The 27,904-nt window shown below is 60.0% G+C and overlaps 5 protein-coding genes and 1 non-coding gene across 6 annotated transcripts; 3 read left to right on the top strand and 3 right to left on the bottom strand.

Annotated features, from left to right (window-relative positions):
- Nucleotides 1–210: 210 nt before the first annotated feature.
- On the bottom strand, nucleotides 211–2,784 carry MSRB1 (methionine sulfoxide reductase B1). Its single transcript, XM_030958211.1, has 4 exons — nucleotides 2,655–2,784; nucleotides 2,068–2,210; nucleotides 1,857–1,971; nucleotides 211–1,385 (listed from the first exon to the last, which is right to left on the bottom strand). The coding sequence occupies exons 1-4, from the start codon at nucleotides 2,707–2,709 to the stop codon at nucleotides 1,360–1,362; spliced, it is 339 nt and encodes a 112-aa protein (XP_030814071.1). The 5' UTR covers nucleotides 2,710–2,784; the 3' UTR covers nucleotides 211–1,359.
- Nucleotides 2,785–3,095: 311 nt separating this feature from the next.
- On the top strand, nucleotides 3,096–12,938 carry LOC115909087 (testis-expressed protein 2-like). Its single transcript, XM_030958153.1, is given in 14 exon segments — nucleotides 3,096–3,471; nucleotides 6,052–6,211; nucleotides 7,581–7,856; nucleotides 7,859–8,460; nucleotides 8,544–8,744; nucleotides 8,828–9,125; nucleotides 9,645–9,956; nucleotides 9,959–10,158; nucleotides 10,249–10,348; nucleotides 10,508–10,640; nucleotides 10,739–10,876; nucleotides 11,128–11,340; nucleotides 11,610–11,730; nucleotides 12,385–12,938. Coding segments are annotated over 12 exon segments (2,709 nt in total). The 5' UTR covers nucleotides 3,096–3,471; nucleotides 6,052–6,211; nucleotides 7,581–7,591; the 3' UTR covers nucleotides 12,511–12,938.
- Nucleotides 12,939–13,468: 530 nt separating this feature from the next.
- Nucleotides 13,469–20,394, bottom strand: RPL3L (ribosomal protein L3 like). Its single transcript, XM_030958252.1, has 9 exons — nucleotides 20,204–20,394; nucleotides 18,957–19,125; nucleotides 17,740–17,875; nucleotides 16,836–17,022; nucleotides 15,853–16,013; nucleotides 15,511–15,612; nucleotides 15,330–15,425; nucleotides 14,674–14,793; nucleotides 13,469–13,525 (listed from the first exon to the last, which is right to left on the bottom strand). The coding sequence occupies exons 1-9, from the start codon at nucleotides 20,241–20,243 to the stop codon at nucleotides 13,469–13,471; spliced, it is 1,068 nt and encodes a 355-aa protein (XP_030814112.1). The 5' UTR covers nucleotides 20,244–20,394.
- Nucleotides 20,395–22,151: 1,757 nt separating this feature from the next.
- On the top strand, nucleotides 22,152–23,965 carry NDUFB10 (NADH:ubiquinone oxidoreductase subunit B10). Its single transcript, XM_030958210.1, has 4 exons — nucleotides 22,152–22,463; nucleotides 23,158–23,296; nucleotides 23,511–23,650; nucleotides 23,766–23,965. The coding sequence occupies exons 1-4, from the start codon at nucleotides 22,178–22,180 to the stop codon at nucleotides 23,891–23,893; spliced, it is 693 nt and encodes a 230-aa protein (XP_030814070.1). The 5' UTR covers nucleotides 22,152–22,177; the 3' UTR covers nucleotides 23,894–23,965.
- A 315-nt stretch (nucleotides 23,966–24,280) lies between these two features.
- Nucleotides 24,281–27,162, bottom strand: RPS2 (ribosomal protein S2). The gene is made up of 8 exons (XM_030958448.1): nucleotides 27,045–27,162; nucleotides 26,788–26,946; nucleotides 26,588–26,677; nucleotides 26,072–26,179; nucleotides 25,356–25,529; nucleotides 25,091–25,250; nucleotides 24,581–24,672; nucleotides 24,281–24,401 (listed from the first exon to the last, which is right to left on the bottom strand). The coding sequence occupies exons 2-8, from the start codon at nucleotides 26,941–26,943 to the stop codon at nucleotides 24,321–24,323; spliced, it is 861 nt and encodes a 286-aa protein (XP_030814308.1). The 5' UTR covers nucleotides 26,944–26,946; nucleotides 27,045–27,162; the 3' UTR covers nucleotides 24,281–24,320.
- A 290-nt stretch (nucleotides 27,163–27,452) lies between these two features.
- On the top strand, nucleotides 27,453–27,577 carry LOC115909331. Its single transcript, XR_004061142.1, has one exon. It is a non-coding gene; the product is annotated as a small nucleolar RNA ACA64 (small nucleolar RNA).
- Nucleotides 27,578–27,904: the final 327 nt, after the last annotated feature.

The following is a 27,904-nucleotide window of genomic DNA, read 5'->3' as shown; positions in this document are numbered from 1 at the left end:
TAAGTGGAGTGAAATGAAACCTCCCCAGCGCAGCTTTGGCTCTGGGAATGCCCCAGCCCCCTTTGCAATGGCAAACCTGGGAAATGGGAAGAGATTCCAGGTAAAAGCACACACCCCCCATTCCCCCCCAGGCTCCCCAGCCCTCAGCCAGGGAGCAGAGGAGGAACCCAGAGCTCTGGGATGCCATTCCCAGCGTGTTCAACACTCCAACACAGTGAATCAGTGCTTTATTTCAGCATGGCGAGGTCCTGCAGTGAGCTCCAGGCAATGAGCTGGGGTGGTAAACCTCCCCTGGCGCCCTCAGATCTGTGGGATTGAGGGAAAACACGGGGAGAGAAAAGGCCCCGAGGTGTCCCCGAGTGCAGCTGCACCCACAATGCAGCCCCCTAAACCCCAGGGCCTCTTCCCTCGTGAGACATCCTGGTGTATCCATTCCAGAGGAGGATCTGGCTCCTGGGACAGGCACAGGAGGCCAGGAATGAGGCACTGGATTGAGGAGAACGAGCGTGGCAGCCCTTGGGAGCACTGAGGCGGCACAGCCACAATCCCCAGAGCCTGAGCAGTGCCAAGGGCAGCCCTTGGGCTCAATTCCAGCTCCCTCGCACAGGGCAGGGCCAGCAGCACCCCGAGTGCCCCTGGAACTGATTGCACAGTGCTGAGTCAGGGCTAAGGCCAGGGCAGGGTGGAGCACAGCGCTGTGGAACCGTCCCTGCGGCGGGGGAAACACCTGGATGCTGCCAGTGGGACCATCAAACATCCCTGCCCCAGCACCCTGGCAGGGTTTACATGGGGCACTTCATAGCATGGTCCCAGAATAGCTCCAGGGATTAACCCCGAGCCTGAGCCCAGCTAATCCTGCCTGAGTGCCTGGGAGTGCCAGCAGAGCCTGCCTGGCTCTGGACACTGTCAGGGCAAAGAGCCAGGGCTCAGCACAGGCACAGCAGCTCCTGGGATGGAGCTGGGACAGCCCCTGGGGGAACCAGGACAGGGAAACCAGGGGGAACCAGGACAGGGAAACCAGGGGGGAACCAGGGGAGAGAAACCCGGGGGAACCAGGACAGGGAAACCAGGAGAGAACCAGGGGAGGGAAACCAGGAAAGAACCGTGACAGAGAAATCTAGGGGAACTGCAAAAGGGAAAACTGACAGGGAAATCAGGGAATAAAACCTTGACAGGGAAATCAGGGAATAAAACCTTGACAGGGAAATCAAGGGGAAACTGTGACCAGGAGATCAGGGGAAAACTCAGACCAGGAGCTTCCTTGGGGTTGCTCCTGCTGTGGGTCCCTCTGGCAGGTCAGTGCATCCCAAGGAGAGGAGGCAGGATTAGCCCAGGGCAGTGGCAGGTGCAGCAGCTCACTTACTTCTCCTTCAGGTCAGCTTTACCTAAAAACAGGGGAGGAGCAATGAGGGCTCGTGTTCCTTCCTCCAGAACCAGCAGCCCTTTTTATCTGGGGGTTTTGCTACACAACATCCCCACCACCACAGCCTGACCAGCAGGCCAGCAGCTCATGGCTGTGCTAAGGCCTTTCCTCAACAGTTTTTCCTTTGACTTCTTCCCCAGGGAGTGCCCAGCAAACCCCCCAGCCCCTCAGTGCCAGCACAGAGGTTCCCTGCCCTCGCTTTGCATCCCAGAGAAACCCCCCAAAACTCAGCCACCCCTCAGAGCCACTGGGTGCTGGTGAGAGCCAGGAGCTGCAGCTGAGCTGGGGAGCCTCGGGCTGAGCAGAATGAACCAGATTTATCCCTGGCCTTATCAGCTTGGCCAGAACCACCCTGCTGCAAGCAGTGCAGCACTCACAGCGTGCCCAAAACCAACTCCCTGGGCTGGGCCAGGGGCCAAGCCAGCGCTGGTACCTTTGGGGAGGAACTTCAGCGAGCTGCTGAATATTCAGAAGCGGGACTGGCCCCTCTTGGGCCCATCGTTGAGGAACTCGTGGCCCAGCCCGTTGCCACACTTGCCACAGGTCACCTGGGGAAGCAAAGGAGGGGTTGGCAGCAATCCGGCGCTCACGGAGAGCCAGCCCGGGGCTGTTCTGGTCTCACCCCGAGGGTTCGGGCTCCGCACCTTCAACGCCCCCGGGCGCTCCTCGCGCTTGGCCACGCTGTCCTCCCGCAGGGTCTCGGTGAACGCCGGCCACGGCGACGAGTGCTCGTACTTGGCACGGCTGGAGAACAGCTCATGGCCACACTTGGCACACACGTAAATACCTGCGAGAGGGCACGGCAGGGACAGCGCGGGGACAGGTCAGCGCGGGGACACGGGACACCCGCGGGGCACCTCCGGGGTAACTCCAGGGTAACTCCAGGACACCCCCAGGACACCCCCAGGACACCCCCAGGGCCAGGCAGGGGGTGGAGGGGCAGGACCCCCACTCCCCACAGGGGTTCCCTCAGGGCAGGATCCCCACAAGGGACGGAACCCCCGAGTCCCTATCGGCACGCCCCTCCCCATTGGGGAGGATTCCCCCACCCCAACAAGGACCGCAGAGGGGGGACCCCCGCCCGGACCCAGGATGCTCCGCAGAAGGAAACCCCCCAAAATCCCCTCAAACCGCGCACCCGGGGGTTCCGCCTTGCCGGCTGACACGCCCTGCCCGCCCCGCTGGGGACCCCTCGGCCGCACCCCCGGAGCCCGCGGGGAGCCGCCCTCACCCGGCTGGAAGTGGTCCTTGAACACCTCTCCCCCCAGGAAGGAGCAGAAGGACATGGCTGCGCCCGCTGCCCGGCCCGTTCCGTTCCGTTCCGTTCTTTCCGCTGGCCCGGCCGCGCCCCCGCCACGCCCCTCCCCGAACCACCCCCGTGTCCTTCCCCCGTCCCTCCCCGGTCCCTCCCATCCACCGGGCCACCCCCGGTCCCTCCCCGGTCCCGCCCCTGCAGCCCCGCCCCGCCGCCCGCAGAGGGCGCTGCGGGCCCGGCGGTCCCGGGGCGGTCTCGGGGCGGTCCCGGTACCGGGGGGACCCCGCTCCGAACCCCCCGTTGATCCCCCGGGAGCCCCGGCCCGGCCCGCAGCCCCCGCGCGGTCCCGGTGGCGGCGGCGGAGCGGGGACAGCCCCGGCGGGGGCGCGGGGGGCGCGCGGGCGGAGCGCGGAGCCCGCTCGGGGCTGCGGATGCTCCGTCCGGCACCGCCGGCGGCGGCGGGGCGGGCGCCAGCCCGGCTCTGGGCGTCTGTAACGGGCAGCGGGACCGCGACGGAGCCGCCGGTACCGGCTCTTCAACGGCGGTACCGCCACCGGTACCGGCAGCGCTCTGGCACCGGCATCAGTCCTTGGATCCCGGCACCAGGAGCGACCGGCCTCACTGACACCGGCACCGGCTCTTCTTCCCCAGCACAAGGTCCGGTGTCCCCAGCACCGGGACTGATCCCCGGTTATCCTCCCGCGGCACTGGGACAACTCCGATTCCCCGGCATTGCTCGTCCTTCTCCACCGACCGGCCCTTCCCGGCGCCCCGGGGCCCCCGCCTGCCGCAGGTACCGGCGCTGCGGGGCTCGGGGCGGGCGGCGGGGCCGGGCAGCCCCGGTTTCCCCAGCAGGGCTGGGGGCGGTTGGGACCGGGGGTCCCTCAGGCGCTCCCGGGCTCTGGGGATGGCGCGGGCACAGCAGGGACCGCCCGGTCCCGGGAGCGCAGAGCGGAGCCCCGCGGGATGCGGGCTCGGACCGGGGCCCGTGCTGGGCGCGGGGGTCCCCAGGAGGAGGTGACAGCCCGGCGTGTGGCAAGGTGAGGGCTCTGAAGGTGAACCTGGGCAGGTTCCAAAGGGGCTGAGCTGCTGCAGCCTCCTTCTCCTTGCAGAGATCAGCAGCACAAATCCCTGCTCGGGGACTTCATCCAAAACCTCTCACCGGGGTGAGTCCCCGGGCTTGGGCTCTGCTGGAAGCGGCGCCTTCCTTGGTGCAAGAGGAAGAAATTTTGGTGCCTTTCGGCCAAAACGCGGCTCTGGCTCCGCTGCCCCGGCCCTGCCGGGGATGGATCCCCGCTCCCGAGCGCCAAGGGAGGCTGCGGGACCCCGGCGTGGGGCCGCTGCCCTGCGGGTGCTGCCGCTCGGAATTAGGTCAGGCTTTATTCATCCCGGGCGGGCTGAGCTCCCGCCGCAGCCCCGGGGATTGATGGCTCAGTGTGGCAGGAGCCCGGGCCGGGGGAGGAAGGGGCTCCGCACGGCGGGGAGCGGGGACGCGCAGCCTCCCCGGCACCGCACGGCAGGGAGGGAGGGAGGGAGGGAGGGAGGAGGAGGATGCGCTGCTTTGAAAGCGCCTCCCGTAAGATCCACCGAGATCAGAGGAGCGGGATGTCAGGGAAAGCTCCAAACAGACTCCAGGGCCCCGCACACCTCAGCGGTGCGGATCTGCGGGCGGTGGAAGGAGCTGCAGCTGCCAGAAGCTCCCGGCAGCATCATCCATCGGGCAACTGCTGCTCCCTGCGATTCCTGCGGCGAGGCTGGGCCGGCGGGAATGGGATAGATGTGGGCAGTGGCTGGATCCTTCCCCATGGCTGAGAGCCCCTGTGAGCTGCAGGGGCCACGCAGCTCAGGAAGACGAGTGGAAATTGGGAATGGCTGAGACACGGGGGTGAGGCAGAGCCCAGAGACAGGCAGGGCTCGGCTCCAGCCCTGGGATGCACAGGGTGCTGGAGGGGCTTTGGGAGTGGCTCCTGGGGCTGCCTGGCTCTCAGGCATTCCAAAGCAGCACAAAACCCACCCCAGGATCCACCAGTAAAACCCCTGAGAAGCAGCGATGTGATGTGGGACTGGGGGCAGGGGTTGGAGCTGGGATCCCACGCTGCCCAGCCCACTGGCCACAGTTACACCTGAGCTTGCAGAATTCCCCCAGAGGCGCCCAGCGCTCCCTGATCCCGGGATAATGCAGGGACAGCCGGGCTCTGTCACGGTGCTTTGTGCAGATAATTAGAGAGGGATTTCCAGCTCCTTTGGCTGCGTGAGGAAAGCGCTGCTGCGGTGCCACTGCCACCCTAATTAACCACAGAGGACTGAGGGAAGTTAATGAAGTTGATATTTCAATTAACTCCCTGATCCTACAACCAGAGCAAACACCAGGCAGGCGGTGCCCACCCGGAGCTGCCGCCCTGCCAGGCTGTGCCAGGCCACCTCTGCTGCCCTGGCCTTGCCAGGGAATGTTTCAGGGGGACACACTCCAGGACTCCAGCCCAAGCTGGGCCACAGCTTGTCTCTGTCAGGTCGTGTCAGGCCCTGAATTTGAACCAAAGCTGGGAGCAAGGAGCGGAATTTTGGGGCTGGAATTCAACGAGAGGCTCACTGATGGTCATGGCCTTGGTGTGTCCACACACAGCGAGGGGGGACACCGTCATTAGGGGTCTTGTGTCCCTGCCCTGCACAGGTGTGACCATCCTGGGCTGGGTGTCCTGCTCAGCAGACATCCCCCTCAGCCCCAGTCCTTCTCAGGGATGTCCTGGAAGGGCTGGCATCACCCCCGAGAGCTGTTTGCTGGTACCTCCAAAGCCACCATCATCATCCCCACTGCCCTGTAACCCCACTGAACCCACCCAGCTTCCCCCATGACAACCCCTGCAAGGACCTTCAGGTCCAATTTATCCTGCAGAGAGCACAAAGATCCCCCTGATCTCGCAGAGCCACAGCCTGGGGACAAGCTGCAGGCTGGGAGGGGGCCAGTGCTGGGCACCCCCACGCTCTGTGCTGGGCACCCCCACACTCAGTGCTGGGCACCCCCACGCTCAGTGCTGGGCACCCCCACGCTCTGTGCTGGGCACCCCCACGCTCTGTGCTGGCTCTCTGGAGCCTGAGGCAGCAGCAGAGCCTCCCCCAGAGCTGCACCTCCCTCCGGGGTGCTGCTGGTGCAGCCAGGACACCCAGCAGGGTCTGTCCTGCTGCCCACCCTCCCCAGAGGCGGCTGCAGCAGCAGCAGCAGCGTAGCCCCCCCTGTACTCCCCATCCCTGCCAGAGGAGAGCTCCCATACAAACCCAGGCTATTATTATCTCTGTCTTCCACCGTGCTAATGGTCTCTCAGGAAACAGACTTTTTTTTCTTTTTTTTTTTTTTTTTTTTTTTTTTTTTTTTTAGCTTTTAAAACCCACGAGTGGTGGGAACGGAGAGCTGGGCACAGTGGAGTGAGCACAAGGAGCACCGAGGCCAGCACAGGGAGACACTGCCCCCTGACCTGGCAGGGACACGCAGCAGGGACCGGCCAGGACCCGCCAGGGACCAGCCCAGGGGCGTTCTGGTAGGAGCAGCCAGGGGTGGTGGGCAGCACTGGGCATACTGGGGATACTGGGCATACTGGGGACACTGGGGAAACTGGGAGTGGCTGTGATGGGGCCATGAGAGCCCTGCATGGTGAGGGGCAGGGGCTGCACTGTTGGGTGGGAGGGGGACAGAGCCCTGCAGAGTCAGGGGAGGGATCCCTTGGAACTACAGAACCATGGAATGCTTTGGGTTGGAAGGGACCTTAAGAGGGAAGGGACCTTAAAAACCACCCCTGCCTTGGACAGGGACACCTTCCCTGGAGCAGGGCCCCTCTCAGGCCCAGCCCCACTGCTCATTTGCCCTGCTCACCCCTCGTTTGGCTGTTTTGGTGCCTTGCCAGAGGTGCCAGCAGTGCCACCAGCACCAGCCAGGCTCTGCCCGGGGCTGGGACCAGCGGGACAACCACCCGTGGATGATCTGGGGTTAACAAGTGGCTCCTGCAAAGGAGAAGCAAGGCAAGAGCTGAGATTATATAAAGGGGGCTGGAGGCAGCTGCGGCACAGGCTGTGATTAATTCCTGGCACCGAGGAGCTCTGAAGATCCAGGGCGCTGTGATGCGAGGATGAGGCAGCCCCAGGGTCCCTGGGATGCATTCCTGCTGCTGCTGCAGGGCTGCTGTGCGGGGAAGGGGACAGGGAGGGGCTGAGCGCTCCAGGGACCGGCTGGGAGCTGACTCAGCGCCGCGGTGGCCCTGCAGAGCCCGTCCTGCAGATCCCTCCTCCCTCCCAAAATCACGGAGGGGACACGGCTCAGGGCGGGCCAGCCCATGGAGAGCAGCAGTGAGGGGTGGTGGTGGCTGGTGGGGACAGGACAGCACTTCCCTGAGGCCATGGACACCCTCAGGACAATGGAAACTTCGTGTTAGAAAAACTTTTGTCCTCTGCACCCCCAGCAAAGGCAGAGATTGCTGACTGGGCACTGGGGCCGCAGCTTGGGCCGGCTCCAGTTTGGATCCATGCAGTGCTCGAAGCAGGGGCCAAACCATGAACTGTCAGAGGAGTCAGGGAGTCCTGCCCGCTGGCCTGGCAGCCCTGGGCTGGCACTGGGAGCAGTGGAATGTCCTGGAGTGGAAAATCCCCCTGTTTGGCTGCAGCCCTGGCTGGCAGCTCCGGGCTCTCTCAGCCCCGTGGATAATTGCCTGGCTGGGGTTTATCCCCCTCGGACAAGCGCGTTCCCACACGCAGCCATGGAGGGAACAGGCTGGCAGGGCCCAGCCCGGACTGAGGTCCGGGGGATGCAGGAGCAGAGCAGGGATGGATGTTCCGTGCCCCGCGGTGACACGGAGGTGACACGGAGGTGACACGGAGCCCTTCCCGCTCTGACAGCCGCTCCCCTGCCCCTGGCAGTGCCGTCGGCGATGCGAGCGATGGCAGACCCGGCTGCGGTGGCAGCAGATGCCTCTCCAGCCCTGGCACCGTGCCCGGGCTCCCCTCGGCGCGGGGACATCGAGGCACCGACGCCGCACGCCGGCGGCACCGGGGAGGACGGAGGCGGCCGGGATGGCTGCGGGCTCCTTCCCGCGGCCGACGGGGACACGAAGCGTCCCCCCTCGCCCCAGCCCGGGGGGATGCTCCTGGCCGAGCTCCCGCGGGCCCCCCAGCCCCGGCTGAGCCCGGCCCGGTCTCCGCGGCTCGCCCGTCGCCCAGCGTGTCGCCGTCGGAGAGCCGAGCCGCGCTGCTCCGGCTGCGCGACGCCAGGCTGGAGGACACGAGGAGGCGGCTGTCGGAGGCCGTGCAGGAGCCCCTGAGCCGCCTGAGCCGCCTGATGGCCGAGGAGAGCGGCCCCAAGGAGCCGGGGGGCAGCCCCGGGGGCGGCCGCGGGGCCGGGGGCCGCCGCCTGCGGGACTGGACGCCCTGGGAGCCCACCCAGAACTGCCGCTACGAGATCTGCTCCTACGGGGACGTGATCCAGGTGCTGGAGGTGGCGCACAGGGACACGGAGCCGCCGCCGCTCCCAGAGGCCGAGGAGGAGCCGGCGGCGCGGCCCGGGGGCTCCGTGCCGGGCAGAGCGCTCGGCGGCATCGCCCTCCTGGCCTACGGCTACCTGGTGCTGCCGCTGCCGCCCTACGCCGCCGGGCTCTGCCTGGGGCTGCTCTGCGGGCTGCTGCTGGGCTTCCTCGCCATCCTCCTCCTCGTGCCCAAGGCTCCGCCGGCCGCTCGGGGACCCTGGGGCCGCCTGCGCCCCAAGCTGCTGCCGGGGGAGCCGCGGGAAGCCCCGCACCTGCAGGTAGGAGCGGGGTGCTCCGGGACGAGGGCCTGGAGGTGTCCGTGGGGAGTGGGAACAGCCGGCTCCCGCTCCCCGTTCTCCAGGGCTGGATGAACCAGCTGCACGCGTACGACCCCGAGCTCTTCCACCCGTCGCTCACGCACTCGGTGCTCGCCGTGCTGGACGGGGCCACGCTCAAGCTGTCCTACCCCAAGAGCAACATCCCGCGCCGAGCCACCTTCGAGGAGGAGATCCTGGACGCCGTCTTCGTCAGCCACCGCTGCTACGACCTGACCGACGCCAAGGTGAGCCCGGGGGTCTCCAGGAGCCTCCCTCCTACGGGGACCCCCCGGCCTGGTTTGGGCTCACCCCGCTCTCGGTGCCGCAGGTGTTCCTGTGCCCCCCCAGCCTGGCCCGAAAGCGGACGTGGAACAAGAAATATCCCATCTGCGTGCTGCTCCCCGAGGCGGCCGAGGGAGAGGGCAGCGAGGAGCAGCGGGACCCGGAGGCGCAGGGGGAGGAGGGCAGCAGGAAGGTGCCGCTGGCCGGGCAGGACAGCCCGGGGCACGGCAGGGACAGGTGCCTGTACCTGTTTGGGAGGACGGGGCGGGAGAAGGAGGAGTGGTACCAGCACCTCGTGCAAGCCTCCCGTGGGACAGCCAGCGGCCACGGTGACACCAGGGCAGGTGAGGGGCAGCCACCAGGGCTGATCCAGGAGCACAATGCCTTGGTGGGCAGCAGGGAGCATGGAGGGACGGGGAGTTGCCCAAAGTGTAGCCAGGAGGGTTCAGGTGGTCAGCACAGGGTGGGTGGCATGTCACTGGTGTCATGGACAGGCATCATGTCACACCTGGTGCCATCCTAACTGAACAGACTGGATATTAGGAATATTGGATATTGGGAATATTGGATATTAGTGAATATTGGATATTAGGAACAATCAATATTAGTGGATATTGGATATTAGGAATAATCAATATTAGTGAATATTGATATTAGGCATATTGAATATTAGGAACAATTCTTTCACTGAAAGGGCTGTCCAGGCCCGGGGCAGGGGTGGAGTGCCCATCCCTGAAGGGAGTTAAAGCCATGTGGATGTGGCACTTGGGGACACGGGTTGGTGCTGGCCTGGGTGAGTGGACTCACTGATGACATTAGAGGGGTTTTCCAAGCTCAGTGGTTCTGTGGTTCCACATGCCCAGGCACGGGATGGGCCCCGCAGAGCAGCGGCAGCAGCAGCGGGGGCAGCACTGAGGACATCCCATCCACGGATCCCTCCAGGGACGTGTCAGGGAGCACTGAGGAGATTTACCTGGACTACAGCACCTACATGGCCCGATTTGTGCCAGCACAGGGGCCAGCCAGCCCGGAGAGGAGCCCCTCTCATGGAGCTCTGAGCAGCCCCACGCTCACAAAGGTGAGAGGGACAAACCCAGCACTGGGAGCAGGGCTGGAGGCTGATGGGGCCACATTTCCAGTGTGTGGTTTGTTTGAGCAGCCAAGCCCTGGGGCAGGGAGCACAGGACAGCAGGTCCCACTGCTCACGGGGTCACCTCGCTGCAGGGGCTGGTGGCTGCTGTCCCCCCCCAGGAGGACACGGCCAGCATGGCCTGGATGAACGCGCTGGTGGGACGCATCTTCTGGGACTTCCTGAGGGAGCAGTACTGGGCAGAGCAGGTGTCCAACAAGATCCAGAAGAAGCTGAGCAAGATCAAGGTGAGAGGCAGGAGCGTCACTCGGGGGAGCCCTGTTCCCAAGGCCCCACGGCGAGTGGTGACTGTCCCCATGGGGGATTCCCTCCATCAGCTCCCATATTTCATGAACGAGCTGACGCTGACCGAACTGGACATGGGCACATCCATCCCCTCAGTGCTCAGTGCCTCCAGCCCCACCATCAATGAGCGAGGTAAGAGCCCCACAGAGGCACAGGAACGCCAGTGCTGCCTCCAGGGTGGCCTTACAGAGCTGCCAGCCCGGTGCCCAGGGCTGGGAGGGCTTGGCAGTGCACAAGCAGCTCTGACCCCTGTGGTGCTGACCTGCTCTGCCCTGTCCCTCTCCCTGGCAGGGCTCTGGGTGGACATGGAGGTCACCTACAGCGGCTCCTTGCAGATGACACTGGAGACAAAGATGAACCTCAGCAAGCTGGGGAAGGAGAGCTCTGCAGAGGAGAGCGGCCCTGCAGAGGCAGGCAGAGAGGGGTAAGGAGCCTGCCCGTGGATGGGCTCACCCTGCTCCTCCTGCCCCAGCGAGGCGAGGCCGCTGTCCCCGAGCAGCCTGTGACCTCCTGGGCGGGCAGGGCCCGGCCACGGCTGATCCTGCTGGCAGACAGCGACGCCGAGTCCTCCAGCGCCGGCTCCTCCGACGAGGACGATGCCACCAGTGCAGAGCCCGTGGGAGCCCCGGGGGAGCGGCTGCCCCCGTCCGGCACCGAGGGGTACGGGGGCGCTGGGGGTCTGTCTGTGCCACGGGGGGCACGGGGAGGGGCTGGGGGCACGCGGTGCCACATCAGCACAGGGGCATGGGGATGGTGGCCATGGCAGGACACACACGGTGCATCGTGGCAGCTTCCAAAGGGGACTCTGTCCCTGTCCTCTGTCCCTGTCCTCTGTCCCCCTCTGTGCTGTGGCAGAGGGCTGGGGGACCCCCAAACCCATCAGGGCTGAGATGGGACCCCCCTTGCTTTAGGCACGTCAGCGGGAACAGCACGAGCAGGAGGATCCTGCGCTTCGTGGATAAGATCGCCAAGTCCAAGTACTTCCAGAAGGCCACGGAGAACGAGTTCATCAAGAAGAAGATGGAGGAGGTGTCCAACACGCCGCTGCTGCTGACGGTGGAGGTGCAGGAGCTGGCAGGAACCCTGGCCGTCAACATCCCCCCGCCACCCACCGACCGTGTCTGGTACCAGCTCTCCTTCCCCACATCACATCCCGCTGCCAGCTCCCCTTGCTCCCTGCGAGGAGCCAGCCCCAGGGCTCTGGGCTCATCCTGGCACCAACAGGCTGCTCCCCAAAGGGGCTCACAGAGCTCAGGCTCATTCCTCTGAGTCTGCACCCAGGCCAGCACAGATCTGGGGGCCCTGAGCTGTCACCTCCTCCCTAAAACCCAGCAGTGGCTGTGCCACACCTGTGGCAGGTGATGCTTTCTGCCTGTCTCCTCTCCCCTCACAGGTACAGCTTCCGAGTGCCCCCGCAGCTGGAGCTGAGGGTGCGCCCCAAGCTGGGCGAGCGGGAGGTGACATTCCTGCACGTCACCGAGTGGATCGAGAAGAAGCTGAAGCACGAGTTCCAGGTGCCTGGGCTGCTGCTCAGGGCCCCAGCACACCCTGCTGAGCCTTGGGCATTGCTGCCATTGGGGAGAGTTGTTTCAGTTGGGGCCAGTTGTTTCTGCAAAAAGCCAGCACCTGGTCTGGTCTGGCCAGCTTGGAGCAGTGACAATACAGAACCCAAATAATGAGCTCAAAGGCTGAGGGAAAGTGATTTCCTCCATCATTTGCAGCCCTGCCCCAAGCAGGGAGGGTTCAGCCCTAGAAGGGCTGAATCCACCTGTCCATTCTGGTTTGGGGATGTTTGGGAGATTTGCCTTCCCAAGGGTTTGTGTTCAGCCTCTCACCTCTGCTCAAAGAGCAGAAATGTCCCCACAGATATTTAGGGTCCCCCAAAAGCCACCCATCGGGATGGTTTCAAAATGCTGGTCCCCCCGCTCTGCTGTGACCACCCCTGCAGCCATTGAGGTGGCCAGGGCAAAGAAAAACTGTCCCTGCTTGTCCCCACCCTGATATGCAGAGCTGGGACCCTCCTGGGGCTGCTGCTGTCGGGGGAGCCCAGAACCTCCAGTTCACAGCCCCGGTCCCTGACCTGGGCATGGCTCCTGCCAAGCCCCCTCCAGGAGCGTCCCCGTGCTGTTCAAACCCACTGATTTGTTATTCTGAATTCCTCTTTGTAGAAAATTCTGGTGATGCCAAACATGGACGATCTCATCATGCCCATCATGCGCTCTGGCCTGGATCCTTGGCCCCCCAGCACGGGACTGCCCCAGGACCTGCCAGCCACGGGGGACAGGAGGCTCTGAAGCACAACCCAGGGGCAGGGACACTGCCCAGAGCTCAGGGACCTCGCTGGGACATGGGACAGCCAGGCCTGGCCACTGCCTGCAGCCAGGGCTGTGCCTGGATTCATCCTCATGCTCTGCTTGTGCAGATGAGCCTCCTCAGATCCTGCAAGCACACGGTCAGGGACAGCCAGGCTGCTGGAGACCCAGGAATTCCACGGCCACACTCCAGGACTCCTGGTCAAGCAGGCAGCTCTGGGCAGTGGAGGGCTGGGCTTCCCACTGTCTGCTTCCAAAGAGGGTGCAGGACACCTGGATCACGGCACTGAAGGAGTTGGGATCATTGCTGATGCAGAATTCCCAGCTCTGGGGCATCCCCCCTCCCCACAGGCAGCTGGGCTGCAAGGACAGCACGGGTGGGAAAGGCTCCCAGGTGAATAAATCCATCTCTGCCCAGCCCTGCCTGGCAGCCCTCTTGTTGTGCACAAATTCCCACCTCTGCCAGGGTCCCAGCCAGGATCAGGGGGCTTTGAGCAGGGGGAAACCCTCAGGTTGCACCTTCAGCTTGGCAAAAGCAGTGCTGGAGGTGTGTGGGAGAGGCACTGAGGGGACAGGCAGGGAGCTGGGCAGAGCCAGGCCAGGGGCTGGCCCAGTATTCCCAGTGGAAACTGGTGCCAAAGTGCTGGAACGAGCTCTGCTCTCTGCTGGATGAGAGGGAGGGAGACCTCGTGGTGATTTGGGTGAGTGGGAAAAATTCACTGGGCAAAGGAAAGGGAAGATCCAGAGGGCAGAGCAGGCACTTGGCTGTCCCAGTTAGTCCCTATCCATGTGGGCCAGTCCCAAATGCCGCTTTTCCCATCCCCACCTGCTGAGGAGCCTGAGAACAGGCAGGACACCCCACCAGAAGGAGAGAGGAGCAGGCATGGCTTGGAGCCCCTTTATTGCAAGTGCCCAGCCAGGCAGGCTTGGATCTCTGTCCTTAGAGCTCTTCCTGCACACCTGGCTTCTCCTTCACCAAATGTTTCTTCTGGGGGCCCTGGAAGAGAGCAGAGAGGAGAGTTTGGATTTAGGGACACACAGACCTGGCCTGCATGGCTGTGTCTGAAAGAAAGGCAGCTCAGGCCAGCAGCTGAAAAATGGGATTATCCCACAGCAAATCAATCCTATGGGAGCAGGTGGCAGGAATTACTTATGTCCCTCAACTTGCAGACAAATGTGATGTTTTACCACAGAATCCATGGGGCAAAATGGCAAAGAAAAGAGCTGCACCCAGGTCAAAGCTCCTCCTGTCACCGAGCTCCTCGTCACAGCAGCTCAGGGCTGGCAGTGACACAACAGGCTCCTGACACTGAGCTGGAGGGAATCAGCTTAACCTCTAAAGAGCTCTGCAAAGGCAGTGCCTCACCAATCCCCCTGGCAGCACTAAGGAGGCTTAGCCAGCTTCACATGGCATTTCTGGCTGACAGGCCAGATCCAGACCCAGTTTACGTCTGCGTGGGACACAGGCACTGTTTCTTTCCCTTCTCCCTCTCCCTCTCCTGCTTTACTCAGTGCTTCCTCCGCTTCAGACTCAGACTCACACCAGCCTGGTGAAGGGTGCAAAACTATTCAGGAAGCTGCTGTGTTTGGATTATTGAATTATCTTATTTTTTGCCCTGGGTTTAAGAAAAATACTCTGCTTGGCCTTCTTGCAAGCTTCTGACAAATGCACCACAAATTTGCATCTGAATTTGACCCAAACTTTTTTTTCCTCTGAGAACATTAAAGCTATAAATCATTCCAAACAAATCAAAGCAGTGCACAATTCCCAGTGAAAGGCACCATATGGCCAAGACAGTGCCTGCCAAGTTAACTGCTTGTTTAAAACTTCCCATGGTGAATGGGAACTGGTTGCCCATATGGTCTTTTATTTGCTGGTTGAGTTGTCTTGGATCACTCACACAACCATCCTGTTCTTCCTTAGCATCATTTCTGCTGCGTGAACCGAATTCATGGCTGCCTTTAGGCAAGAGAGCCTCAAACATTCACTTGGCTGTTGTTGTATCAAGAAACACACAGAATCATGGAATCATAGAATCCTGGGATGCTTTGGGTCGGAAGGGACATGAAACTCCTGCAGTTCCACCTCCCTGCCCATGGAAGATGCTTGGTTGGAGTCAGACAGTGGCAGCCCGAGGAACTCACCATGAAAGCTCTCTTCTCCTGAGCTGTCTGGAAGCGGCCGTGGCCGAATTTGGAAGTGGTGTCGATGAATTTGAGCTCGATGGCTTCGTGGGCCCGGCGGCTCGTGTGCACCAGGAGGGACTGGGAAAGAACAGCCACAACAGCAGGGGAATCGTCACAGAACAGCTGGTCTCATGGAAGCAGGGCTGGAATATCCACTAAACAAACATCCCCTGAAAAATCTGTGTTCTCCAAGCAACACCCTGGTGCTCAGGTGGTGGAGAGCTTGCAGAGCTGCTCTTTGCTCAGCATTGCACAGAATCACAGAATCAACCAGGCTGGAAAAGATCTCTGAGATCACCAAGTCCAACCTATGACCTGACCCCACCTTGCCACCCAGACCATGGCACTGAGTGCCACATCCAATCTGTCCTTAAACCCCAGGAACTCCACCACCCCATCCCTGGGCAGCCCATTGCAATGCCCACTCACCTGTGACAACCCAAAATTTAATTTCTGAAATGAACCACAGCCCTCAGAGCTCTCCAGCTCCATCCACCTGCCCACCACTGCACCAAGGACCTGCCCAGTGTGTCCCTGCCCAGCACTTGGAGGGTTCTCCATGTGGGCAATGCGTTCCTGGGGAGCTGCAGCCCATCCCAGCCTGCAGCTCTCACCTTGCGCAGGGTGAGCACGCGCTTCCTGGTGCCCACCACGCAGCCCTTCAGCATGAGGAAATCGTTGTTGACCTCCCCGTAGTGAGGGAAACCACCCTGTGGGGACAGCAGAGGGCTTGGTGGGCAGGAGAGCTGGCTGGGAGGTCAGGGGGGCACAGCCCTGTGACCCCTCAGCCCTCACCATGGGTGTGATGGTCTTCTCGGTGATGTCGTAGTGCGTCGAGGCGTTGTTCCTCACCACTTTGCCATCCTCCACGTGGATCCCGTGGCCAATGCGGTAAATCTGGGAACACACAGGCAGTGGGGATGGAGATTCTCCTGCCCCTTGCCGGAGAGCTTCACAGGGTGCCAGAATCCCCCACAGAATCGTGGTTTTCACCACGGCGTGCCCTCGAGCAGCAGAAAAGCACCGGGAAGGACATGGAGATGGCCAGGGGAACATCCAGGCGGATGCAGGGAGCTGAGGGCAGCGTGGGGAGGAGGATGTGACAGGATGGGAGCCTGGGGGAGCCCCTGGCCATACCTTCTTGTTGATCTCGGTGCGGTGGTGGTAGCCCTTCTGGCCGGCCCGGGCGATGGAGTAGCCCACGCGGGCCGGGTGCCAGGCCCCGATGCAGGCCACCTTCCGCAGCCCCTTGTGCGTCTTCCTGGGCAGCTTCTTGGTGTGCCAGCGGCTGGTCACCCCTGGGGGCGTGGGGACAGTCAGCAGGGCCTGCAGGGAGGGCTGGGGCTGGGGAAGGACAGTCCCATGGCTCTCCTGAAGGACATCTCATTCTTCTCCTAAAGGACAGTCCCATTGTTCTCCTAAAGGACAGGCCCATCACTCTCCTGAGGGATATTACCTGAGGGACATTCCCTGAGGGACAGTCCCATCACTCTCCTGAGGGACAGTCCCATGGCTCTCCTGAAGGACAGTCCCATGGCTCTCCTGCAGTTCTCAGCGGAGGCCTTGTTGGGAGGAGATCAGGAGCTGCTCTCACTTCCCAGGGCTCTAATCCCATGTACACACCCAGGGACACCCACACCCCTGCACACGTGGGGTTTGAGACACTCACACCATCACAGGCTGGTTTGGATTGGAAGGGACCATAAAGACCATCCAGTTCCATCCAGAAGGGACCAGATCCAGACCATCCCTGCCATGGGCAGGGACACCTCCCATTAGACCTGATTGCTTTATGCACTGACAGTGCCTCTGAGCATCCTGGGAGGAGGCCTTCACTGGCCTTAATATCAGGGAAAATCTTTCCACCAGAAGTTACCTGGTCAGCTCCTCTGTATCTACACCAGAGGTGCCCCTGTTGATTTTTTCCCTTGCTGGAATCCCTGAGATTAAGGAAACCGAGCGCTGCCACAACAGAACTGGATGTCATGCTTACGATCCTGAGGCTTTTTGCTACTCCCTCTAGAGAAAGTTAGGGGTTCTCAGCGTGGTTAACACTCTCCTACCCCAAAAGCACCTGCTGGGCAGAGTCCTGTGAGAAGCACAGCCCCAGAGCCCTGTACCTTTCATGCCGTGGCCCTTGGTCACGCCGATGACATCGATCATCTCGTTCTGGCTGAAGACACTGTGCACAGAGATCTGCTTCTCCAGCCTCTCCCGCACCCAGTCAACCTTCTCAGCCACTGTGCCCCCATTCAGCTGGATCTCCATGATGTGGGCCTTCTTCTGCCTCAGTGGGAGCAGCCTCATCTGCAGCACACTGTGCTTTAGGGTGGCTCCTCACCCCACAGACAGGAGGGTGCAGAAGGGCTGGGTCCCTCACAATTTGTGAGGGGCACAGGGGTGAGCAGAGCCACTGCTTCACCTCTCTGCCACAGCCACCCCCTTTCATAGCAGCCCTGGGTCAGCAGCTCTTTATATCGGGGATTTTATGGAGCCAGCTCCTTGTCCTTGAGCCCAAAGACCCCATCTGGCCTTGAGCCAACTTAGCTCTCCCCCAGACCCCAAAGCAGCCCTTAACTCCAGGGATCAGCATTAAAATGGGCCCTCCAGCAATCAGCATCTGGCAAAACTGTGCCTGCCCGTGAGGTTATTTTTGCCCAAAACATTTGACACCAGTTGCTAATTTGAGGTGATCATGAGGTCCCTTGCTGACACAGGACTCAGGACCTGCCCAGGCTCTGCCCTGCTCCTGCTCTCCTCCATGGGGTGTGTGGGCTCCCATTGGGGGTGGGGGCTCTTCAGGGATCCCAAACCACAGCCCCCACGGCAGCCCTGGAGCAGGAGCTCTGGGAGGGCACTGGGAGCTCAGGGGGCAGCTGGAAAGGTCAGCCAGCACCTCCCATCCCCATCTCACACCCTCTCAGCCCCTGTGACCCCACCAAAACACCCCCTGATCCCATGTCCAGGCCCTTCAGAGCTGAGGAAGCCCCGAGCCCCCTGCCCATGCCAGGGGGAGGCTCTGACCTGTGTGTGCATAATGACACGGATGACCTTGCAGTACTTCTTCATGGCTGCAAAGTCCTTCTCCAGCTGCCTTTTCCCAGCCTCATCCTGCCATTTCTTGCAGTACTTGGTGAACGCCTTCTTCTTGCTCTTGTGCCTAGGGACAGGAGTGGTTTAGCAGCCACCAGAGCTGATAAAGGGCAGGTGACAGTGCAGAGAGGGGACAGCTCACCCTGGCTGCCACCTCCTCGGAGGCACAAGGAACCTGTGGATACCTGAGCCTCACCTGACTGTCAGGACCTTGAGGTGGGAAGAGGGAGGTGGATAATGAGCCGTGAAAAGGGCTCCTTCGAGGGTAATTCAAACCTTTCTGCGTGAGGAATGCAGTTGTCTCCCAGTGACTGACTCAGCACAGTCAGAACAGGCGCAAAATCAGAGGCAGGAAAAAGCAGGGACGGAGCCTTGGGGCGGGTGCGTCTCCATGGCACTTACAGGGGATTCCTGCAGCCAGGAAATCACTTCCCTGCTACCTGTGGGTACCTGAGCCTCACCTGGCTGCCAGGGGTTGGGGTGGGAAGAGGGATGAGCCGTGAAAAGGGCTGACAGGAGCAAACAGGGATCAGTGTGGTGCGTGGGTGGGTCTCCATGGCGCTGTGACAGGAGACACAATTCCCACAGCGAGGAAATTCCCATTTCCCTCTCTGCTGAGGGATGTTGATATTTATGAGGGCCAGGGGCCACATTCTGCATCAATTTTCCTCCTGGCAAATCTGGTTTCAGTCCAGCTCAAGGATTCTGGTTAACTGGGGAGCTTAGGAGCTACACGAGGGAAAAGGAACCTGCCATACGATATTGTGGAGAGAGCTAACTTGGTTCGGCATTTACATATGCAAACGCTGCTCCCCAGCACCGGGCTGTCTGCAGTGTCCCTGTGCATGACTAAACAGGCAGCAGGTTCACCCCACAGGAGCTGAGCTGTCTGGGCATCCCGGAGAGCCTGTGGAATTCCTGCCAGGGATCCCTCACAGGCTGGATCCCCCCAGGAAAACCCCACTCTGGGGACCCCAGGATCACGGAGGCTGGAAAAGCCCTCCCAGATCATCCAGTCCTCCCTGTGGCTGATCCCCACCACATCCCCCAGCCCAGGGCACTGATGCCACATCCAGGGGTGCCTTGGACACCTCCACCGCCTCCCTGGGCATTCCCAGTGTTTGATGACCCTTTTTGGGAGCCCGTACCAGTTCTTGTAGAAGCGCCGGCGGCACTCATCGCTGATGTGCTCAGCAAAAACAGTCTTGAAATTCCTCAGGCCCTTGGGAGTCTCGATGTAGCCCACGACCCCCACCACCACCATCGGGGGGGTCTCGATGATGGTCACGGCCTCCACCTCCTCCCGCTTGGACACCTCTGCAAGGCAGCAAAGGGAAGGGGTGCCTGGCATCCTCCGGGATCATTCCTGGAGGATTCCTGCGTCACAGAGAGTGCTGGGGGCGAGGTTGTGTTTGATCTCAGCCAGCCCCAGCCTCCCAAACTCACCATCCCAGCGTGCAGAGTTCCACACTCGGCCCATGCTGAGCTGGCCTTTGACCATGCAAGATGTGGACAGCCAGGATTTAACCCCGAGCTGTGGGCTCCACTGTCAGACATATTTTATGAAAAATCCTTTTGCTAGGATTTTTTCTCCTGAGAAGCTGAGAGGCCTCAGAAACGAAATGCAAACAATAATTATCTGCTGCTCTGAAATGCAACAGGTGCATCTTTGATTGGTCTCGTGTGGTTGTTTTTAAATAATGGCCAGTCACAGTCCGGCTGTCTCGGACTGTCTGGTCAGTCACAAGATTTTATTCTCACTCCTTTCATTCAAGCCTTCTGATGAAATCCTTTCTTCTATTCTTTTAGTATAGTTTTAATATATCATTTTCTTTTAATATAAGATGTAATTATATTTCAATATAATACATTTTATATTTTAATATATTAAAAATATAAATTAATATATTTTAATATATCTCAATATATTTTAATATATTTTATATTTTAATATATTTTAATATATTCTATATATTATAAAATAATAATATGGCCCTTCACAAGATTTTATTATTATTCCTTTCCTTTCTATTCCTTGCTAGCCTTCTGATGAAATCCTTTCTTCTGTTCTTTTAGGATAGTTTTAATAGATAATTTTCTTTTAATATAATATATTATTATATTTTAATATAATATATATTTATATTTTAATATATTTTAATATTTTAATATATTTTAATATTTTAATATTTTAATATATTTTAATGTAATATATTATATCTATCATAAAATAATAAATCAGCCTTCTGAAACATGGAGTCAAGATTCTCATCTCTTCTCTTGTCCTGGGAGCCCTGTGAACACCACCACACTCCATCACCCCTTTCCATAAAGAGCCTTTCCCCAGGAGCCCATTTCCCCTTTTCCTTTCCCTCCCCCTGCAGCCCAGCCTTACTGAGCCCGGGCCGGTGCACCTCGCGCACGGTGTGGGTCATGCCAGCCTTGTAGCCCAGGAAAGCTGTCAGGTGCACTGGTTTGCTGGGGTCATCCTTGGGCCAGGCCTTCACCTTGCCCCGGTGCCGGCGGCTCCGCTTGTGGGGCAGGAAGCCCAGGTGGCCGTGCCTGGGAGCCGAGAACTTGCGGTGCGACTGCGGAGGGGAGACACAAAGGGAGCTCAGGGAAATGGGGAGATGGGAAACACGACAGAAACACAACAAAAATCCCCCCTTTCAGATGGGAATGGCACAGAGATTCTGGGCTCTTTGCCGAGTCCTAACAGGGCAGGGTTTTGTTCAAGCTTTTGTCACATATATGGAAAATGGCACAGAATACTGGAATGGTTTAGGGTAGAAGGGACCTTAAAGCCCATCCAGTGCCATCCCTGCCATGGCAGGGACACTTCCACTGTCCCAGGCTGCTCCAAGCCCCATCGAGCCTCACCTTGGGCACTGCCAGGGATCCAGGGGCAGCCAGAGCTGCTCTGGGCACCTGTGCCAGGGCCTGCCCACCCTCACAGGGAAAGGATTTCTTCCTAACACCCATTCTAAATCTACTGTTTGTCAGTGTGGATTTACTAAATTTCTGGACAAATCATGCCACTCAAATAAAAAACATAACATTATTTCCCTCCTCCAGCTTCTTCTGAAGGAATTTGAAGGAGAAATACGTTCTTTACTAGGTCTGTCCTTCCATGCTCTTAATTATATTGTATCCTGTAGCACCAAAAAGGCCTGCTTGGAATTCCTGGGCTTCGTGTCATCAAGGCAAATGGCACAAAACAAGCACAGCCAAGGGTCGGGAAAACAGGGGAAAGGATGGCAAGAGGAATGGGCAACAGGAACATGCACAGGCTCTAAAGGCACCTTGAAAGCCAGATGAGAAGAGATAAATACATAAATTCAACCACAAGCAGCAAAGGGTTAGTCCTGCACCCACTGCAGCTCCTTCCTAGCTCAGATCAGTGCCAGCGCCCGGCTGTGCTTTCCACCAAGCTCCTTTTCCAGCCTGAGTGGAGCTCTGAGGATTCTGCCCCATTCCTGTGGCACCACCGGGAGCACAACCCAGCCCTGCTCGCCAACCCTCGCACACACAGCAGAGCTGTACCAACCATGGGGCGTCTTCAGGCCGGGGCAGCAGCAGAGAGAGGCTGTCAGGAGGTGCCTCCCCAGATTAATACTTGAGATGGGAATGGGTCTGAAGACACAAATTTAGCCGCTCGCTTCACCCGCCGCGATATTCATTTCATTCCTGGCAGGTTGGACACGACAGTTGTGGTGTGATAAAGGTCACTTGCTGCTGGCTCAGTTTACGCTTCTCCCTCCTGAACAACTCTGGTGTGAATGGCAGGAATTGGGGCAGTTTCCTGAATTAGGGCAGTTTCCAAAAGGGGTACCACACACCCAGAGCTGTGAACACCTGCACCAGGTACCTCCAGCACAGGCTGAGAATCTGTCAGCCCAGGATTGTGATCCTAGCTGGAAAAGAGATTGAGACAATACATCTCAGAATCACAGAGCAGTGTGGATTGGAAGGGACCTTAAAAATCATCCAGTGCCAACTCCTGCCATGGGCAGGGCACCTTCCATGGCTGAGAGGCGCTCTCAGTCCAGGTGTCCCTGTGTGCAGGAACCCAATGGCAATGGCACCAGAGTCACAGGCAGGAGCTGATCCCAGGAGTTCCACCTGGACACGAGGCAGAACTTTATCCCTGTGCCGTGACTGAGCGCAGATCTCACAGAGGGTGTGGAATCTCCCTCACCGGGGATATCCCAAAGCCATCTGCTCCCAGCCCGGTGCCATGTGCTGCGGGATGGCCCTGTGAGCGGGGGGGGGGGGACAGTCGGGATGGCCCTGTGAGCAGGGACGGGGACAGTCGGGACACGCTGTGGGCTCTGCCGGCCCGCCCCATGCCGGGCTCCCCTCACGGAGGATGCACACCCGCACTACAACTCCCGGCGTGCCCCGGGGCCGCCGCCATATTCCCGTGCCCAGCCCCTCGGGGCGCCGCCATGTTCCCGCGCTCCCGCCCCCTCAGGGGTCGCCGCCATTTTTCGCCGCCGCCGACGCGATGCCGGAGGATCACGACTGGAAGGCGTACAAGGTGCCGCCGACCCGCACCCCCGTCTCCGAGAGGACCACCTCGGTGCCCAACCCCGTCGACTACTTCCAGAGCGCCTTCAACTATGTCCTCGACACGCCCGTCACCTTCATCCGAGGTACCGGCGGGACGGGACATCCTCCCCCAATCCCCGTCCCCCTCCCCGTGGGAGCTGAACAGTGGCTCGGGGATGGGGACACCGGGATGGGCACACCGGGGCACGGGGCAAAGGCGTGAGGACACGGGCACCTGCACAGGCAAAGGGCACGCGCAAGGACACAGGGACACCGGTCCTGACAGTAACAGCACGGGCAGAGCGACAGGACACCGGGACACAGGGACATGGGACATTGACAAGAACACAGCATGGACACAGGGACATGGGAACACAGACAAATACATGGCCTGGACAGAGGGACAGACACAGGGACATCAGACACAACATGGACACGGGCAGATACGGCCAGGGGACACAGGGACATGGGACAGACAAGAACACAGCTTGGATAGGACAGACTCAGGGACATGGGACACAGACAAGAACACAATATTGGTAGTGGGACAGGGACATGGGACACAGCGTGGACACTGTGACAGATACAGGGACATCAGGATGCAGCTCGGACACTGGGGACCAGGACACGTGGGAGGACAGGACACAGAACAGAGGGGCAGCCACACAGCTGGGCATGAGCTGCACACAGTGTGGAGCCGCTGCTGCTGCCAGGGAAGGTGGCACAGGGCAGTGCCAGCCATGTGGGCTGTGCTGCCCTCGGAGCTGGGCTGCGTGTGTGACCAGGCTGTCCCTGCAGACTGGATCGCACGGTGGCAGAACAGGAACAAGTTCTACTACTACCACCAGAAGTTCCGCCGTGTGCCCGACCTGAGCCAGTGCCTGGAGGGAGACTACCTGTGCTACTATGAGGCTGAGGCTCAGTGGAGGAGGGACAGGTATGGCTGCCCCTGCGCTGTCCCCAGCCAGCTCACAGCAGAGCACAGTCTGGGACCTGCAGCGTTTTGGGGGATGCTGGGGTGCTGAGGCACATCAGTGTCCGGCTGTCCCTGCAGCCATCTGGGCATGGTGGCATTAGGGACCAGGACGCTGAAAATCCCAGAGCTGACATTCAGCCCTTGGTTCAGCTTTTCTGTCTCGTGGTTCCCGCAGGATGGTTGATCAGGAGATCGTGGAGATAGTGCGGGAAAGGATGGCTGCGTGCAAGCAGAGGGAAGGGCCCAACCAGTTCCAGAACTGTGCCAAGGAGATGGAGCTGTTGGCACAGGTCACCAAGGCCTACCAGGACAGATGTGAGTGTGGCAGCAGCACACAGGGCAAGGGCTCTGAACCCAGGGGAAGGGGCTCTGAAACCACATCCCACACTCATCATGGAGGCACTGCTCATGCATCTCCTTTCTTTTCCAGACGGGGATCTGGGCTTCCATGGCAATGCACGGACATGCCTGATGAAGCAGAAGCACAGGATGATGGAGGAGAGGAAAGCAGCACAAGAAAATCCATGCTCTCCAGGCACTGGCTCAGGTCGGCCCTGAAACAGTTCCTCCCTCCATGGTGCTGGTATCCCAAAGTGCATGTTGCTTCCTTGGCCTCCACAATAAACAGACAACTGTATAGTTGGGCTCTGTAGTCATTCTTTGAAGAGCTCTGCAAGCCCTCAGCTCCAGGCACTTGGGGCTGCCACTGTTGGGGTTTGCTGTCTCCTCCATGAGCCTCTAGAACATTCTGTGTGCAGCTCTGCCCTGGCTCTGAATTCCCTCACTGAGTGAAGATGAAGTGCCCAAGGCCAGGCTGGACAGAGCTTGGAGCAGCACTCTTTGATGGAAGGTGGAACTGGATGAGCTTCCAGGTCCTTCCCAACCCACCCCAGGTGGTTTAACCCACCTGCCCCGAGCACCAACCCCCATCACACCAAGCATGGATTCCTGGTTCTCTGATCTCTTTATTCTCCTACAAAATCCCTTAGGTGGTGGCCACAGCGGCTGCCTGGGTCCTCTGCACCGACACTCTGGTGTGGGTCTTGGCCAGATGATCAGTGAACTCCTGCAAGAAACACCAACAGGGTTATTCCCCCAAACCCCTCACAGGTTCCTCAGCACCACTCCCATCCCTCGTGTGCATTGAGGTTGGGGTGGCTCAACTTTATAGCTGCCAAACCTTTGGGTACAGAAATCTGAATTTTAGGGGCAATTTTGAGCTCTAAGTTACCAAAATGCTCTTACCTGGTAGGGAGACTTGGTGAAGACAGTCTCTTTCCAGAGGTCAGGAGTCAGGTAGCTGTAGGTTTTGGAGATGGCATCGAAGGTGGCTTTAGCTGCAGAGAGATGTCACACACTGTCACACAGTGCCCATCAACGGCTGCAGAACCAGCCCGCTGATCAACCCACAGCTCCAAAACACCCGACAGTTACAAAAATGTGGAGTTTTGAAAGGACCAGGGAGACCAGGGAGGGCCTCTCTGATGAACCCACAAAGCTCAGGTTGCTCTCTCTCTCCAGTTACGACGATTACACTACGGCACACAAGTGCAATCGCGCAGATTGGGAGATCCAGGAGTGCTGAGGGGTGCAAACCCCACAATTCTGCCATTAACTCTGACACATGCTGCAGCAGCACTGACTGCACAAGCCGTAGCTTCTGCTTCACTGCCACTAAACCACTGTAAAACGGAGCTGCTGTGCCCCAGAGGTGCCAGAACTGTCCCCGAGCCCCGTGGCAGCCCCAGAGCTCACCAAAGTTGCCGAGGGTGGCCGTGCAGCCCCGCGCCGACGTGTAGCAGTCATCGATGCCAGCCATCATCAGCAGCTTCTTGGGGACAGGGGCGGACACGATCCCGGTGCCGCGGGGGGCCGGGATCAGACGCACCAGCACGGAGCCGCAGCGCCCGGTGACCTGCAGGGACACGGTGGGTCACAGCCCAGAACAAAGCTCCGAGCAGAGGGACACAGCGGGTTAGCACCAGGGCACAGGGCCAGGCCGGCGGGACACTCAGCTCACCTTGCAGGGCACCGTGTGCGGCTTCCCGATCTTGTTGCCCCAGTAGCCGCGCCGCACGGGCACGATGGACAGCTTGGCCAGGATGATGGCCCCGCGGATGGCTGTGGCCACCTCCTTGGAGCACTTCACCCCCAGCCCCACGTGGCCGTTGTAGTCCCCGATGGCGACAAAGGCCTGCAGCAGAAGAGGAGTTTTCAGTGCTCCAGCCAGGACTATGCCATGGCGGTGTGTGCTCAGCAGGAATTCACAGCTCACCCCCAAACCTTACACACAGCTCTCAAAACCCATTTCTCCCCTCAGAGTTCATCCTTCAGGCAGAACCAGCCAGGCACTGGGATTGAATTCCCTGCTGCAGCCTCACTCTGGTCAGAACTCCCCACAATTCTTCAACAGCATTCCCTGCTTACACCCAAAACTTCTCCCTGATAACCCAACAATGCAGAGCAAGAACAACTGAATTTTGCAGTGTCAGAAAAGTTTTCTTAAGAAGGAGTTTTAGAAGTCTTGCAGCCCAACTTTTGGGCCAGTGCTGCGTCAAGGAACATCTGCACACATCACTGACACTTAAAAGTTAATACACTTAACAAACTACTAATGGTCCTCACAGCAAAATACTTATTTACTAGATGTGACAATAAAAAAGATCTGGAATGATTAAAATTACTATAAAAATGCAAGGAAGTTGTGAACAGGAGGATCCAGAGAAAGGGGATTACCTTGAACCTGGTGCGCTGCCCAGCACGGGTCTGTTTCTGCACAGGCATAATCTTCAGCACCTCATCCTTCAGCGAGGAGCCCAGGAAGAAATCGATGATCTCTGACTCCTGCAAGAGTCAGCACTGAGCACACCGAAATCACAGAATCCTGGGATGGTCTGGGTTGTCAGGGACCTCAAAGGTCAGCTAATCCAACCCCCTCCCAAGGGCAGGGACATCTACCACTGTCCCAGGGTGCTCCAAGCCCCATCCAACCTGGCCTTGGACACTTCCAGGGATCCAGGGTCAGCCACAGCTTCTCTGGGAATCTGTGCCAGGGCCTCACCACCTTTACAAGAACAGTTCCTTCCCAGTATCCTATCCCAAGCCCCTCTCCAGCTCTCCTGGAGCCCCTTTAGCCTCTGAGGTGTCCCCGGAGCCTTCCCTTCCCCAGGTGAACAACCCCTGCTCTCCCTGACTGGCTCCTCCCCTTGGAGCATCTCCCTGACCATCCCTTCCATGTCCACAGCAACTCACCTTGATGGGAAGCGAGAAGAGATAAATCTCCTCAAGAGACTTGATCTTCATATCCTTGACCAGGCGACCGAGTTTGGTGACAGGAATCCACTGCAGAGAAACCCACGGGCAAGAGTCACCAGGTGCCAGCACCAGCCAGACCCGGCTCTGCTGCCCCATCCTGGGGGCTGGCATCGCCCCCATCCCCGCTCCCCACTCACCTCCTTATCCTCGGCTTTGCCTCCGCGGGCTCCGCGGCCTCTCCCGCGGCCCCTCCCGCGGCCGCGCCCGCGGCCCCGCAGCCCGGTCCCGAATCCACCGCGGAAGCCCCCGCGGGCCGCTCCCGCTCCTCCCGCAGCACCGGCGTCGTCCGCCATTTGCTGGAACAAAGCGGGACGTCAGGCGGGCGGCGGCGGGCGCGGATGGGGCTGGATGCCAGGCCGGTCCGGGCCGCCGCCGCCGCTCCCACCATACTTACGTGATCCCTCAGCGTAGAAGGCCGCGCCGCCGCACCGCGCGATATTTATAGGGCGCGGGCATCTCGCGAGAGCCGCGCCAGCCTGCCCTGCGCGCTGGATGAGGAATAAGCGCGGGCTGGAATGGACGGTTTGTTGTTATTTATGCAGAGCGCGGGGCGGGCGCGGCGCCCGGAGTGTAGGGGCGCGCACGGGCGGAGCGCGCAGAGCGCGGCGCGGCGGCGACAGGTGAGGAGCTGCGGGTGCGGGCGGGAGTGGGGGCACTGCCGCACCTCCCTCCTCCCCTGCGCCTTCAGCCTCTGTAAAACACTGCTGGGAAACGGGTACGGTGCTGCCCGAGCCGCAGCCCGGCCGGCGGGGGGCAGGGAGCGGCCCGGGGAGGCGCTCCGGGGGCCGCGGTAGCGCCCGGCGCGGTCTGAAAATCATTCGGGGTCTGCGGTGGCCCCGGGTGAGATAACGGCGCCCAGAGCATCGGGAACATTAAGCTTATTGCCCACGACTGTGTGTGGGGAATGAAACCCATGTTCCCATAAGCGCCGTGCCCGGCGGGTGCCGGCACCGCGGGGTTGTGGGGCTGCTTCTGAGCTTTGCTCTGTTCCAGGTGCCGTTCCTGGCCGTTGGGAGCGTGGGCCCGCCATGGGCTGGGCTGGCTCTTCACGGCGATCCCTTCCCCGGAGGAGCTGTGAAGAGCACGGGGCTGCCGTGATGGACGGCGACACGGGGGTCACAGCGGGGAACGATTCGGTTTTGTATTTTGATGTGCAATAAAAAATGAAATTATTAAACGATGGAGCGTCTTTCTTTTTTCTAATTGTCCAGAGTTCTCCTTTACGCTTCCTTGGGGCGGGGAGGGGCGGTTGTG

Source organism: Camarhynchus parvulus, chromosome 14 (genome assembly GCF_901933205.1).
Source record: "Camarhynchus parvulus chromosome 14, STF_HiC, whole genome shotgun sequence".
Classification (NCBI taxonomy): Eukaryota; Metazoa; Chordata; class Aves; order Passeriformes; family Thraupidae; genus Camarhynchus; species Camarhynchus parvulus.
Note: the sequence above shows the minus strand (reverse complement) of the source record. Positions and strands in the feature narration are given on the sequence as shown.